We start from the raw sequence: 12,914 nt of genomic DNA, 5'->3' as shown, positions 1-12,914 counted from the left end.
TGAATGGTTATAGTAAAATATGCAGGGATGTATGATATGTAAAATGAACAATGGAAAGAGAAGAAGGGAAGTCATTGGATACAGTGGTACCTCGGGTTACATATGCTTCAGGTTACATACGCTTCAGGTTACAGACTCCGCTAACTCAGAAATAGTGCTTCAGGTTAAGAACTTTGCTTCAGGATGAGAACAGAAATCGTGCTCCGGAAATGACTGGCAGAATCCGAGACCAGGGAAAAGAGACGGCGGAAGAAGATTGGAAGAAATTTAAGAATTATCTTAAGAAATATTGTAAAATTCATGAATCTTAGAATGATGTGGCTTTTAAAATCAAATGGAGTACAGCTGTAAAGATTAAGTGAAAGGAAAGTAAGGGTGTTAATTAGACAAAATTAAGGGTGAGGATTTGCTGAACTAAATTTTTGAAATGGGAATGCAGAAAGGGGAGGTATGAGGAGGTCGGTGAAATAAGTCTTAAGAAAATAAGGTTTTGAAACTATACTTGTTTATTTATTTATTTATTTTTGTTTGTGTTTGTGTGTATTGATATGTTTGTTATAATTTGTAAAATCCTAATAAATATTTATATATAAAAAAAGAGAACAGAAATCGTGCTCCGGCGGCGTGGCAGCAGCGGGGCGCCCCATTAGCTAAAGTGGTACCTCAGGCTAAGAACAGTTTCAGGTTAAGTACGGACCTCCGGAACGAATTAAGTACTTAACCCGAGGTACCACTGTATTTTAAAGTTTGTAAAATGCTTATTTGAAATTGTAAAACAGAAAATTTAATAAAAATGATTATATAAAAAAAGAAGTGGCTGTAGTATGTGATCCATTCAATACCAAGAGACTGGGAGTTGTAGCTCTGAGAGATCGGCACCCTTAACAGACTACAGTTACCAGGATTCTTTGGGGGACAATGAGACTGTTAATTGTTACACGTGTGCTCTCAGTGTGTGTTGGAGATGTGACCCATGTTGGGATTGGGCTTTTACAGCACATAGAATCATCAAGTTGGAAGGGGTTCCAAGGGTCATCTAGTCCAACCCCCTGCAATGCAGGAATCCTGCCCACAGCCATCCCTGGGTGGGCACGAGCCCCCAACCTTCTAGTTAACAGTGAGATGCACTGGTCCATTGTGCCACAAGGAACTGGGCACACGTTACTGACTTGGCTCTGAGAGCCCCAGGTTGGTGAACAGTTTTGGTTTCCTGTGTGTTAGCAGAAATCCCAACAGAGTTGCAGTGGTTTGAGTGTCAAGGCTAGAAGGAGACCCAGGTGTGAATCCACTCAGCCATAAAGCTCAGAGTGACCTTAAACCAGTTATTGAACTCTCAGTCTTGCCTACCTCACAGGGTTGTTGTGAAAACAAAAGGAAGGGAACACACCAGAAAGAGAAAGTGGGAGAAGAAACAGATGGTGAGGGAGATGCTACCTGGATGCTCTTCTGGTAAGAAAACGCAAGCATAAGGGTGATGATGACTTGTCTACTTGCTCAACATGACTGAAGTGAAAAGAGAGGTCACAACCACTAAAAGGATCCGAGATTTGGACCAATGAAAATGAGTTCACTAATATTGAAAAAAGTAGCATGCCAATACTTCAGTGGGTAAAATGTGGCAAGACACTAGCAAATGAAGTGTCCGTTGAGGCATTGGGGTGGGCGGGGGGGGAGCACACCAGTTTTTAATACAAGCCTCTTGATTCCCCCCTATCCCCAAATAATAGGCAACCAGTTTTTAAGAGCAAGAAAACTTTGCATCATCTATGACAGGAAGAATGGACTGATCCGACTTGTTCACAAAGTTGCTTCAAATGCAACTTTGATAAACCACTCTCTTCACAGAGAAACCCTAGCTTCCAAGTAGGTGGACCCTATTCTAGAAAAATGTGTGAAAATTAAGAAAATTGTTAATTTAATCAAAAGCAGTACTCTTCATACAAGTTCTCTGCAAAGGAGTGGGTTTTGCACTCCAAACTCTTCTTACGCATAAAATTGAGGTGATTGTCAGGAGGACAATTGCTCACAAGGCTGTTCTGGTTTTCTTCAGAAATAAATAATCAGCATGTGCTTCGTTTGACAACTCATGGTGGCTTTTACCACTTTTGACTGGTTTTTGAGTGGTTGACTGGTTGATCAAAAAGTAAATAATTGTTTCCATCAAAGGAGAAGTTATGTAATATGTAGAGCAGTTAACTGGTTCAGTGCCTATTTCCCCCAAAAACTGTGTGAGGATGTACAGTGAGTACAATTATTCACTGTGGACACAGAGGCACTGGAATCAAGATATGAGTTACAAGAACAGTTCCTTGAGCTCTCTTGTGACACAACCTTAAAAGGGAAATTTCAGCAAGTAACATTACCAAAGTTTTGGATTTCAGCAGGGACGCGGACTTATAAAAAATATTGGGGGGGGGCCGGGAAAGCTCATGAATAATAAATAAGCTCATGAATATGCAAATAAAGTGGCGCCGCCTCCTCGTGAGTGAATAGGGGAGCTCCAAAGGAAATTGGGTGGAGCTTTTGCTCGGGAGGGAGGGCAGGAGGCATGCAGGCAGCCCGACCCTGTGCATTTTGGGCTGGGGGAGGGGCGGCGATGGCGCTCTGCTGGAGGGGCGCTGGAGATTATTGGGGGGCGGAGCCCCCCCAAACGAATTTTTGAGGGGGCTCGGGCCCCCTCAAGCCCCATGGAGTCGGCGCCTATGGATTTCAGTGACTAAAGAATACATACCCAGAATTAGCAAATGAAACAATCATCCACCCGCTGCTATTCTGTATACCACTTGTCTTGTGATCAGACTTCTCAAGAATCATGATCCAAAAAACAACAGTTTATCTGCATGGAATGAGATGTGAGTTGGCCTTTCTAATATCACTCCTCACTGGAATGAAATCTGGAACAACAAACATGTCCAGATGTCTCACTGAAATTTTGAGCAAGTATGGAAAAAACCCCACTGGTTTTCATCTACATAGTAGCAATACTAAGCTTGCTCTGTAAATTGCCATTTTAGGATTAATCATGTGCCTTATTAGTGCTATTAAATATAAATAAAAAAATGAATATGTGGAAGTAGGTGCCATGTTGCAGGTGGGAGGTGGGTCTTGGGTCTGGACCATTTGAAACCCACTACTCTAAAGCATAGAGGGCTAGTGAAATTTTTAAAAAGGTTTATTGTTTTGTCTCACAATGGCTCTGAATACCGTAGAGCTTTAACAACGAACATATTCTAGCCTAGATGATGTAGTAACACTGGACAAACAGCTGGTTTCTATTTCTGTTGAAAACACAAACATAACTACCAAAGAAAGGTATCTATGTTAGTTTGTGGATATCACAGCACCACCCTGTGGTGCATAGGCAAATATGGCATGATGCCTTGTTTGAGCAAAGCCTCAAGTCCTTTTTTCTTTCGTTGTAAATAAAATGACTGTTTGCGCTCTATACAACATCTTATATAATCCAAAGGACTGTATTCCTTTTACACAGCATCTTTTGTCATCCAAAAGGATCACTTTCTTGCTAAAACATGCTGTTTGGTGGATTTGGTTGTACTTGTTTTGTTCTCTGAATTTCCATGAGCTTGAGCCCCAAGAGCTGTGCAGGATTCCTGGAGCAAACCCTCGGCTGGCTGGACCCTTCCGCCTGGCTTTGTCTCCCCTCCTGCATTCCCTGCCTTGCTGCTAAGGATGGGCAAAGGGGAGCAGCTTTGGGGCATCTTCCATGTTGCAAGGAACGAATGGTTCCAGTAAACTGGGGTGGGTGGAGTGAGGCGGATTCAACATATTTCCTTTTTGCAGAAAGGCAGCAAAACAGATGACTTTTTTTTTTAAAAATGCCTGAGGCATACTGTGTAGATGGTGAGCTGTGTCTGGTTTGCTTTGTCCTTTACAAATTTATGCAGGCCTGTTTTAACACACACATGCAATCTGATATGGTAAAATGGATGGGTGGATCACATGTATTAAAAACAAAAAGAGGACACCCCCTGAATAAAATAAACATGTACAGAGAACCAAAATTAAGTAACAGTGCAATGTTGGGTAATACTTACCGTACTTTCACATCTGTGCACACCCGAGGGTGGGGGTGATGTAGGCCTTGGCTTATCTGCTTCCTCCTTTTTTTCCTGGACTGGCAGATAAGTTCTACTGACACCGCTCTTCTTCCAAATTCAGACTCCAGCAGGCAAGCTAAAAGTACAGTGATAGCACTAGGCTGGTGGCATCAGGCTAGCCGCCTCCCTCCACTCAGCATCAACTAAGACTGCCCAGCAGGCACTCCTCACTCCCTGCCATCATTTGCAGGGATATGGCTACCCTGAGCAAGCAAACTAGCACACAGCTTGTCTTAGTGGCATTTCAAATTGATGTCCACTTCAAACTGAATGTGCAAGCAAGCACCACTTTTGAAACACATGCTTCCATCGTCCCCTGGCCAGGTGCATCTGTATGGAAGACATACACATGCAAAACAACAACAACAACCACTACCACCTCCACCACCACCACCACCACCCAAAAGGCATATATACATAGAGAGAGAAGGAAAACCATTCATGCAATACCATCCTATCTATGTATTTACTGAGAAAGAAGCCCCTTTTGACTTACTAATAGGGGTACAAAAGAAATTGGATACAGTTTGGATTTAAAGGCAAAGTTACCAATAATCTGCACTTTCCAAAACATCACGTGAACTGAAACAGCCATTCTTCACAATTCACACTTCCCTGAATTTTCCAGTGCAGTTCTCCATCCATCTCTTAAGTGTCACTTTCCACTTAAATATCCTGTTGTGTACTACAGGAGGCAACTATTTAAAAACAGTTGAACTGAACAGAAGCATACCCCTTCTGTACTCAAGTGTGGCTCAGGCTGCAAATCTACAGTATATGCACACATTGCAGGGCTCACTTGTTTTTCAGCATGTATAGGATTCAGCTTTTACTCCCTGGTAGTATGGCACTGTGGGTTAAACCACAGAGCCTAGGTCAGAAGGTCGTCAGTTCGAATCCCTGTGATGGTGTGAGCTCCCGTTGCTCGGTTCCAGCTCTTGCCAACCTAGCAGTTCGAAAGCATGTAGATAAATAGGTACCGCTCTGGCAGGAAGGTAAACGGCGTTTCCATGCACTGCCCTAGTTTGCCAGAAGCGGCTTAGTCATGCTGGCCACATGACCTGGAAGCTGTACGCCGGTTCCCTGAGCCAGTAAAGTGAGATGAGCTCCGCAACCCCAGAGTTGTCCATGACTGGTCAGGGGTCCCTTTACCTACTATGTTAAAAATTGCACCTTTCCCCTCTCTTGTACAGCAACTCAGGGTCTGTAGTGACCAAGTGAAAGGGAGGACAGGGCTCTAGCACCTATAACAAACAGACTGCATAGAAGAGGGGAATTTCAGCAGGATTAGCTTGTCGGGCAAAAGAATCTGATCCATCAAGTCAATTTTAAGGCTGTTTAATTTTTTGGTGATTTGTCATACAGCCATCGCTACAGTTTCCACTTTAAAATACACAGAAACTCCCCCACCCATGGGTACAGCATATAGCCAAACATTTAATCACTGATGTACTCTAGTCTAAACAGTGTCATGGGATCAGAGGAACAGGAAACAGATTCCCCCTTTTTTAAGTTTCTGATTCCAGAATCTTGAGCTCATAAGTTTCACTTTCCACTTTCCTTTTACAAGCAGAGAACAAATTCTTGTAAGTACTGTGAAGGACTATAAAGAGGAAAGAGCACCCCCTACCATACCCAGTTTTATGGGAAGAGGAAGGTCAAGCTTCATTACACCTTATAAACAATCTGAGATTATGGGGTAAGTAACAAATAATATGTTAGTGTGTACAGTGCTTGCTTCTTGTTTATATTATTCATATGAATGCTATAGATAAAGAGACACTTTTTTTTGCTTTGCTAGATAAATATAGATAGATTACGAAATATGGAGCTTAGAAATTACTTGAGGGAGGGCATTTGAGACTGGTTGCTATCACAAAAAAGATCCACTGTGGCATTGTCACCAAATGGCAATTCATTGGTACTGGAATGGCTAGCAGGGTCTCCTCAGAAAAACTTTAAAAAATGGCTTGCCACGTAACCACCTCACCTACTTGGTTTTGTGGAGAGTTGCCCATGTAGGAATACGTCTCTGCCTGACTCACCAATTACAGTGGTACCTCGGGTTACATACGCTTCAGGTTACAGAATCTGCTAACCCAGAAATATTACCTTGGGTTAAGAACTTTACTTCAGGATGAGAACAGAAATCGTGCTCTGGCGGTGCGGCAGCAGCAGGAGGCCCCATTAGCTAAAGTGGTACTTCAGGTAAAGAACAGTTTCAGGTTAAGAATGGACCTCCGGAACAAATTAAGTACTTAACCCGAGGTACCACTGTAGCTGCATTTTTTTATTCAGAAAGCCTCTTTCTCAATAAACAGCAGAGAAATGCAGTGAACTAGTGATTCAGGATGAGATCTATTCCTGCCTGGTTAGCTCGCTGTATTTTCTCTCTGTCCTTTGGTAGAGATATTTTTTGCTCCTTTGGCATGCATCAATGACACCAAGCTGAGAAAGTGGGATCTAGGTACATGAGTGTACACAAAAAGCAAGCAGAGAGCGTGTGAATTTGAGCATGTATGTGTTATTTAGCCTCACACACTTTGGACCCTAGTTGTCATGGGTCCAAGGCCTCTTGACCAGTGGTGGAGCTGGGGGCTTTTGTACCTGGAGCGGCAGGGTGGGGCACGTCGCCGTGGGGGGGGCATGTCACCCATGGGGGCGGGGAATGTCACCTGCATGAGCATCCTAATGGCGGCGCCTGCGCAAGTGTCCCCTGCCCACGCGAGGGGGTGGAGAAAGGCGAGGCGGGGGAAGAGGGCTTTAGAACACTCTTTAGAGTTCCCTTTGTCTGAGGGATTCTTTGGTACTCAGAAGGCATGAAGGTGTGTAGGGGGGATCTGGTTTAAAAGTGCCGCTGCAGTGTGAGGGAAGGAAGGGAAAAATGGCACCTGAAAAAAATTCCCCCAAAATGGCACAGCCTGAACAATCATGCCAATCCAAAGCGGCGATTCCAGGACCATCCATGGGCCAGATCCAGAGGGCAATTGGGCTTGATCCGGCTCTCAGGCCTTAGTTTACCGACCTCTTATCTAGCAGGTTAACATTTCTGACAATGTTGTAGTGGTTTTAGATCAGGCATGTACAAGGCAAGTTAGGAGAGGTATTGGTCATGGACCAATACAAATAATGATAAGCTTTCATCAGCCTTTATTTGCAATTTAGTAATGTCTCTGTCTCTTTTTATTCTCATTGTGTAGTGACATTTCCAAGGATCCTTTGTATGAAATACTCCAGCAGATGGACTGCCATTTTACATGGACATTGCTGGAGGAAGACATTGATCTTGACGAATTAGAGGGAAGAATTGCTGACCAGATTAAGTTTTTGGTGGGCAGAGTTCAACATTATAACCTGCTGGCCTATGTGAAGTACTTGAATGGCAAGAAAGAAGAGGCTCTGGAAATTTTACAAAAAGCTGAAGAGAATGTAAAAATAGAGTACCCAGAAGAAGTCAAAAAGGCAAGCCTTATTACATGGGGCAACTATGCTTGGATGTACTACCTCATGGGCAAACTTACAGAAGCACAGACCTACATAAACAAGGTGGAAAGTATCTGCAAGGAAAATGGAAGTGCCTCTCCTTATAGGATGGAACACCCACAGGTGTCCTGTGAAAGGGGATGGGCACAGCTAACGTTTCGCCAGAATTATGCTGCCAAAGAGAGCTTTGCAAAGGCCCTGGAAAAAGATCCTGAAAACGCAGAATTCAATTCTGGCTATGCAACCTCAGTCTATCACCTGGAGAAAGAGTATGAAAAAAGATCTGCTGCAGTAGGTTCATCTCTGGAACTCTTGAAGAAGGCAGCAAAACTGAATCCAGATGATCCCTTTGTCTTGTCATTCCTTGCATTGAAGCTGCAGGAAACTAGGAAAGTGGAAGAAGGAGAAGAGCTCATTGAAGAAGTGCTAGGCAAACACCCTTGCCTTCCTTATGTGCTGAGGTACGCTGCCATCTTTTACAGGAAAAAAGGTGATGTGGAAAGATCCCTGGAGCTTTTGAAGGAGGCGTTGAGCTTGACACCAAACTCAGGCTTCCTACATCACCAGATGGGGCTTTGCTACAGAGCACAGTATTTTAAAATCAAATTATCAGAAGACCCACATAAAGACAAAAGAAAGATGGCAGAACTGATCAGACTGTGCATCTTTCATTTCAAAGAAGTGGTGGAGCACAAAACCAAATTCGTCTATGCTCACCTGGATCTTGCAAACATGTATGCAGAAGGGAAAGAGCTCCAGAAAGCGGAAGAGACATTTCAGGAAGTGTTTGCAATGAGGAAACTTACTTGTGAAGAGAAACAGCAGCTCCACTTCAATTATGGGCACTTTCTGGAAAATCACAAAAATTCAAAATCTGAGGCTGTTGAACACTATCTGGCCGGGCTGAAGATTGAAAATGAATCATTTGAGAGAAATAAATGCAAATGGAATTTGAAGACGTTAATAGAAAAGAGAATTAAGGAAGGTTCTGCAGATACTAAGAGTTTGGGAATCCGTGCATTCATTCACCAGCTCGATGGAGAAAAGCAGCAAGCAATTGAGTGTTATGAACAAGCTCTGGAAACGGATCCTGAGAATGAAGAATATAGCAGTGTCCTCTTGGAGTTGAGGCTTTCTGTACAAAGGTAAACATTTCTATATGTGGTTCTTTGAGCTGCTTTATTAATGTGTGTGTGAGAGGGGGGGGACATTCACCGTCTCCCTGTTCCACAGTATTCCATTCTTATTCCATTACAGTCCAGGAATTGAGTTGAAGGCTAAGCATTTTACTGTTTTGGGTGTTATTGCTCTGACCACTATATTTTATAGCCTCCCTTAACAAATTATTACTGTAGCCACTCCCTTAATAGATTGTGGTAATTATGCAAGAGTCCCTAATTGCATGTAAAGGCATATTGTAGAAGTGCATGCTTCCTTGTGTGAAAAAGCCCTTGCCTGAGGAAAACTAGCATTTCATAGGAAAAGGTTCTAGCCTCACACACACCCCATTTGTTAGTTTTTCAATGGGCAGGGACAGTCTAAGCTTGTTCTCCCATACAGTGGTACCCCGCAAGACGAATGCCTCGCAAGACGGAAAACCCGCAAGACGAAAGGGTTTTCTGTTTTGGAGGCGCTTCGCAAGACGAATTTCCCTATGGGCTTGCTTCGCAAGACGAAAGCCCATAGGGAAATCTCCGGGGACCTCTTTTAAATGCTGGTGGTGGGGAGCAAAGCCTTTCCCCCCCTCCGGCCTTCAGAAGAGGTCCAGGAAGGCCGGCGGGGGCCGAAAGGCTTTGCTCCCCACCGCCAGCATTTTAAAAGCAGTCCGGGATAGCAGGGAAGAGCTTCCCGCTATCGCGGACGGCTTTTGAAGGCAGGCGGGGGGAGCAAAGACTTTCGCCCCCCGCCCACCTTCAGAAGAGGTCCCCCCTGCCTGCCTTCCCGGGAGAGCGGAGAAAGGCAGCGCCTTTCTCCACTGTCCCGGACGGCTTTTGAAGGCAGGCGGGGGGGCAAAGACTTTCGCCCCCCCGCCCGCCTACAGAAGAGGTCCAGGACCTCTTCTGAAGGCGGGCGGGGGCAAAAGTCTTTGGCCCCCCTGCCTGCCTTCCCAGGGGCTTTTACATCGCCCCGGACAGCGGAGAAGTCCTCCGCTGTCCCAGGGCGATTTTAAAATGCCGCCCGCCAGCATTTTAAGATCGCCCCGGACAGCGGAGAAGTCCTCCGCTGTCCCGGGGTTTTTTAAAATGCTGGGGGTGGGAAGAAAAGCCCTTGTCACCCCCCCAGCCTTCAGAAGAGGTCGGGGGACAGACTGTCCCCGGACCTGGTCTGAAGGCGGTTTCCCTAGGAATGCATTAATTGATTTTCAATGCATTCCTATGGGAAACCGTGCATCGCAAGATGAAAAACTCGCAAGAAGAAAAAACTTGCGGAACGAATTAATTTCGTCTTGCGAGGCACCACTGTATGTACTTTGTAGTGAGCTGTCCACAGACACTTGGCTTGCAGGAGGCCATGAGCACATGCCGGTTCTGTTCCAATTTCTCCCAGGCAGTACACTCACTCTACCCCATAAATTCTTGCACTGAGAGGGAAGGTCTGCAGAGCCGTTAAACAGTGGAAGAAGGCATACTTTTCATGCACAACATCCCAGGCTCAATCCCTGATGGAGCTGGGCAAGATTCTTGCTTGAAACCCTGGGGAGCCACGGCCAATCAGTGCTGATGCTAATGGTTTATTGACACCAATGCATAATGCACTTCCCAGGCAGAAAAACTGGCAATTCATCTCTGGGTTGGATTTGATTCTAAGATGGGAAATAATTTGCGAGTTTTTAAAATTGACCTCTCAGTTGAGGTGGGCTTTTACTGGCAACCTTAGTTAGGATGATTGACTAGATGGAGGCTGGTTCAAATCTAGCAAAACCTTTTTGGGGTTCTTAAAACAAAAAGCACTTGTTTGATGTTTGCAGATGCCAGTATACAGTAAACCTTTCTGACAAGATTTAGTTACCGGTACTCTTTAGCTCAGACATGGATGACGCATGCCTCACAGGGTTTACATGTGAAATATTGTTTTATTTCATTTCACTTTTTAATTTGTATTAAAAATTAAATACATAATTTTATGTATTTCTATATTACTATACAAAAGGCAGTTTACAACAAAATTCACAACAAAGAACACACACCTTACAATAATCTGATCCAATACAAAAAGTCATAATAAAACATAACTTTAAAATGGAATGACTTATAGCAAATAATATCATGTGAATACATATCAAAAGAATCCAGTCCAGACCCACCAAGATAGCTCAGCAACTAGTAAGTGCTAGCTGTAAACATGGAAGGAAAACCAAGAGGTTTAAAAAAGCACAAATGAAGTCAGTTGTCAAACACCTTTCTAAAAAAAAAGATAATATGCAGGAATGTGCCTTTCTTTGCAAAATTTTAAAGGGCCTCTCTCTCTCCCCCCCCCCCATTTTGCAGTGAAAAACGTTTATACAAGATCCTTCAGCAGCTTGAATGCCATTTTACTTGGGCAGTGTTGATGGAGGACATGGATCGCGATGAATTAGAGGGAAGAATTGCTACAAAGACTGAGCATTTACTATCCAACATCGGAATTTATAACCTGCTGGCCTATGTAAAATTCTTGAATGGCAAGAAAGAAGAGGCTCTGGAAAATTTACAGAGGGCTGAAGAGGCTGTTAAAACAGAGTACCCAGAAGAAGTCGAAAAGGCAAGCCTTGTTACATGGGGCAACTATGCTTGGGTGTGCTACCACATGGGCAAACTTACAGAAGCACAGACCTACATAAACAAGGTGGAAACTACCTGCAAGGAAAATGGAAGTGCCTCTCCTTATAGGATGGAACGCCCACAGACATACTATGAAAGGGGATGGGCACAGCTAATGTTTGGCCAGAGTTATACTGCAAGAGCCAAAGAGAGCTTTGCAAAGGCCCTGGAAAAAGAACCTGATAACCCAGAATTCAATTCCAGCTATGCAATCACAGTATACCGCCTGGAGGATTTCTATGGGAAAAAATCTGCAGCAGAAGGCTCATCTCTGGAACCCTTGAAGAAGGCAGCAAAACTGAATCCCGATAATGCATTAGTCTTGCCTCTCCTTGCATTGAAGCTGCAGCAAACTAACAACACTGAAGAAGGGGGAAAGTATATCAAGGAGGCCCTGGAAAAGCACCCAAGCTCTCCTTACGTGCTGATGCATGCAGCCATTTTTTTTAGGGAAAATGGTGACGTGGAAAGAGCCCTGGAGCTTTTGAAGGAGGCGTTGAGCTTGACACCAAACTCAGGCTCCCTACAACACCAGATGGGGCTTTGCTACAGAGCACAGTATTTTAAAATCAAATCATCAGAAGACCCATATAAAGACAGAAGAAAGATGGCAGAATTGATCAGGCTCTGCATCTTTCATTTCGAAGAAGTGGTGGAGCGCAAAACCAAATTCGTCTATGCTCACCTGGATCTTGCAAACATGTATGCACAAGGGAAAGAACTCCAGAAAGCAGAAGAGACTTTTCAGAAAGTGTTTGCAATGAGGAAACTTACTTGTTCAGAAGAACAGCAGCTCCACTTCAATTATGGGCGCTTTCAGGAATACCACAAAAAATCGGAATCGGAGGCTGTTGAACATTATCTGACCGGGCTGAGAATTGAAATCAAATCATTTGCAGGACATCAATGCAAGTGTTATTTGAAGAAGTTAATAGAAAAGAAAATTAAGAGAGGTACCACAGATGCTAAGAGTTTCGGCATCCGTGGCTTCATTCACCAACTTGATGAAGAAAAGCATCAAGCAATTGAGTGTTATGAACGAGCCCTAGAAATGGATCCTGATAATGAAGAATATATCAGTGCTCTTTTGGAGTTGAAGTTTTCTGTACAAAGCTAAACATTTCAATATGTGGTACTTGGTTCTTCCTTCAAGCTATAACATATAATATATATGTGTGTGTGTGTGTGTGTGTGTGTGTGTGTGTAAATTTTCTGTTTTACTATTCTAAATACCTATTTAAATATCCTTAGAATATCAGTGACTTCCCTTCTCTTTCCAGGGTTCATTTGCATATCTTAAATCCCTGCATATTTTACATTAACTAAACTATTCAGCATTCCATTATTACATCCATCAAAACTTATTTACACTGTGTTAGAAACCTTTAGGGTTGTGAGTTATTAATATATAATGCTTTTAAAACATGTAACATGACTCCTTTTGTTTTTAAAAGTGAAGTACAGTGAGCTGTGTTTTTAGCTCTGTTGAATTGAAAACTTAAATTGTGAGCTT

The 12,914-nt window shown here is 43.5% G+C and overlaps 1 protein-coding gene across 1 annotated transcript; it reads left to right on the top strand.

Moving 5' to 3' along the window:
* The first annotated feature begins 5,658 nt into the window (after positions 1-5,658).
* LOC309532088 (uncharacterized protein) lies at positions 5,659-12,560 on the top strand. The gene is made up of 3 exons (XM_082222020.1): positions 5,659-5,817; positions 7,319-8,746; positions 11,090-12,560. The coding sequence occupies exons 1-3, from the start codon at positions 5,762-5,764 to the stop codon at positions 12,516-12,518; spliced, it is 2,913 nt and encodes a 970-aa protein (XP_082078146.1). The 5' UTR covers positions 5,659-5,761; the 3' UTR covers positions 12,519-12,560.
* The last annotated feature ends 354 nt before the right edge of the window (positions 12,561-12,914 follow it).

This window comes from Podarcis vaucheri (assembly GCF_965113315.1).
Source record: "Podarcis vaucheri genome assembly, chromosome: 5".
NCBI lineage: Eukaryota > Metazoa > Chordata > Lepidosauria > Squamata > Lacertidae > Podarcis > Podarcis vaucheri.
This window is presented reverse-complemented; position numbering and strand designations above follow the sequence as displayed.

Coding starts and splice junctions, on each gene's coding strand:
- LOC309532088 (XM_082222020.1), top strand. CDS start 5,762: ATGGGAAGAGGAAGGTCAAGCTTCATTACACCTTATAAACAATCTGAG. Junction 5,818..7,318: donor AAACAATCTGAGATTATGGG/GTAAGTAACAAA, acceptor CTCATTGTGTAG/TGACATTTCCAAGGATCCTT. Junction 8,747..11,089: donor TTGAGGCTTTCTGTACAAAG/GTAAACATTTCT, acceptor CCCATTTTGCAG/TGAAAAACGTTTATACAAGA.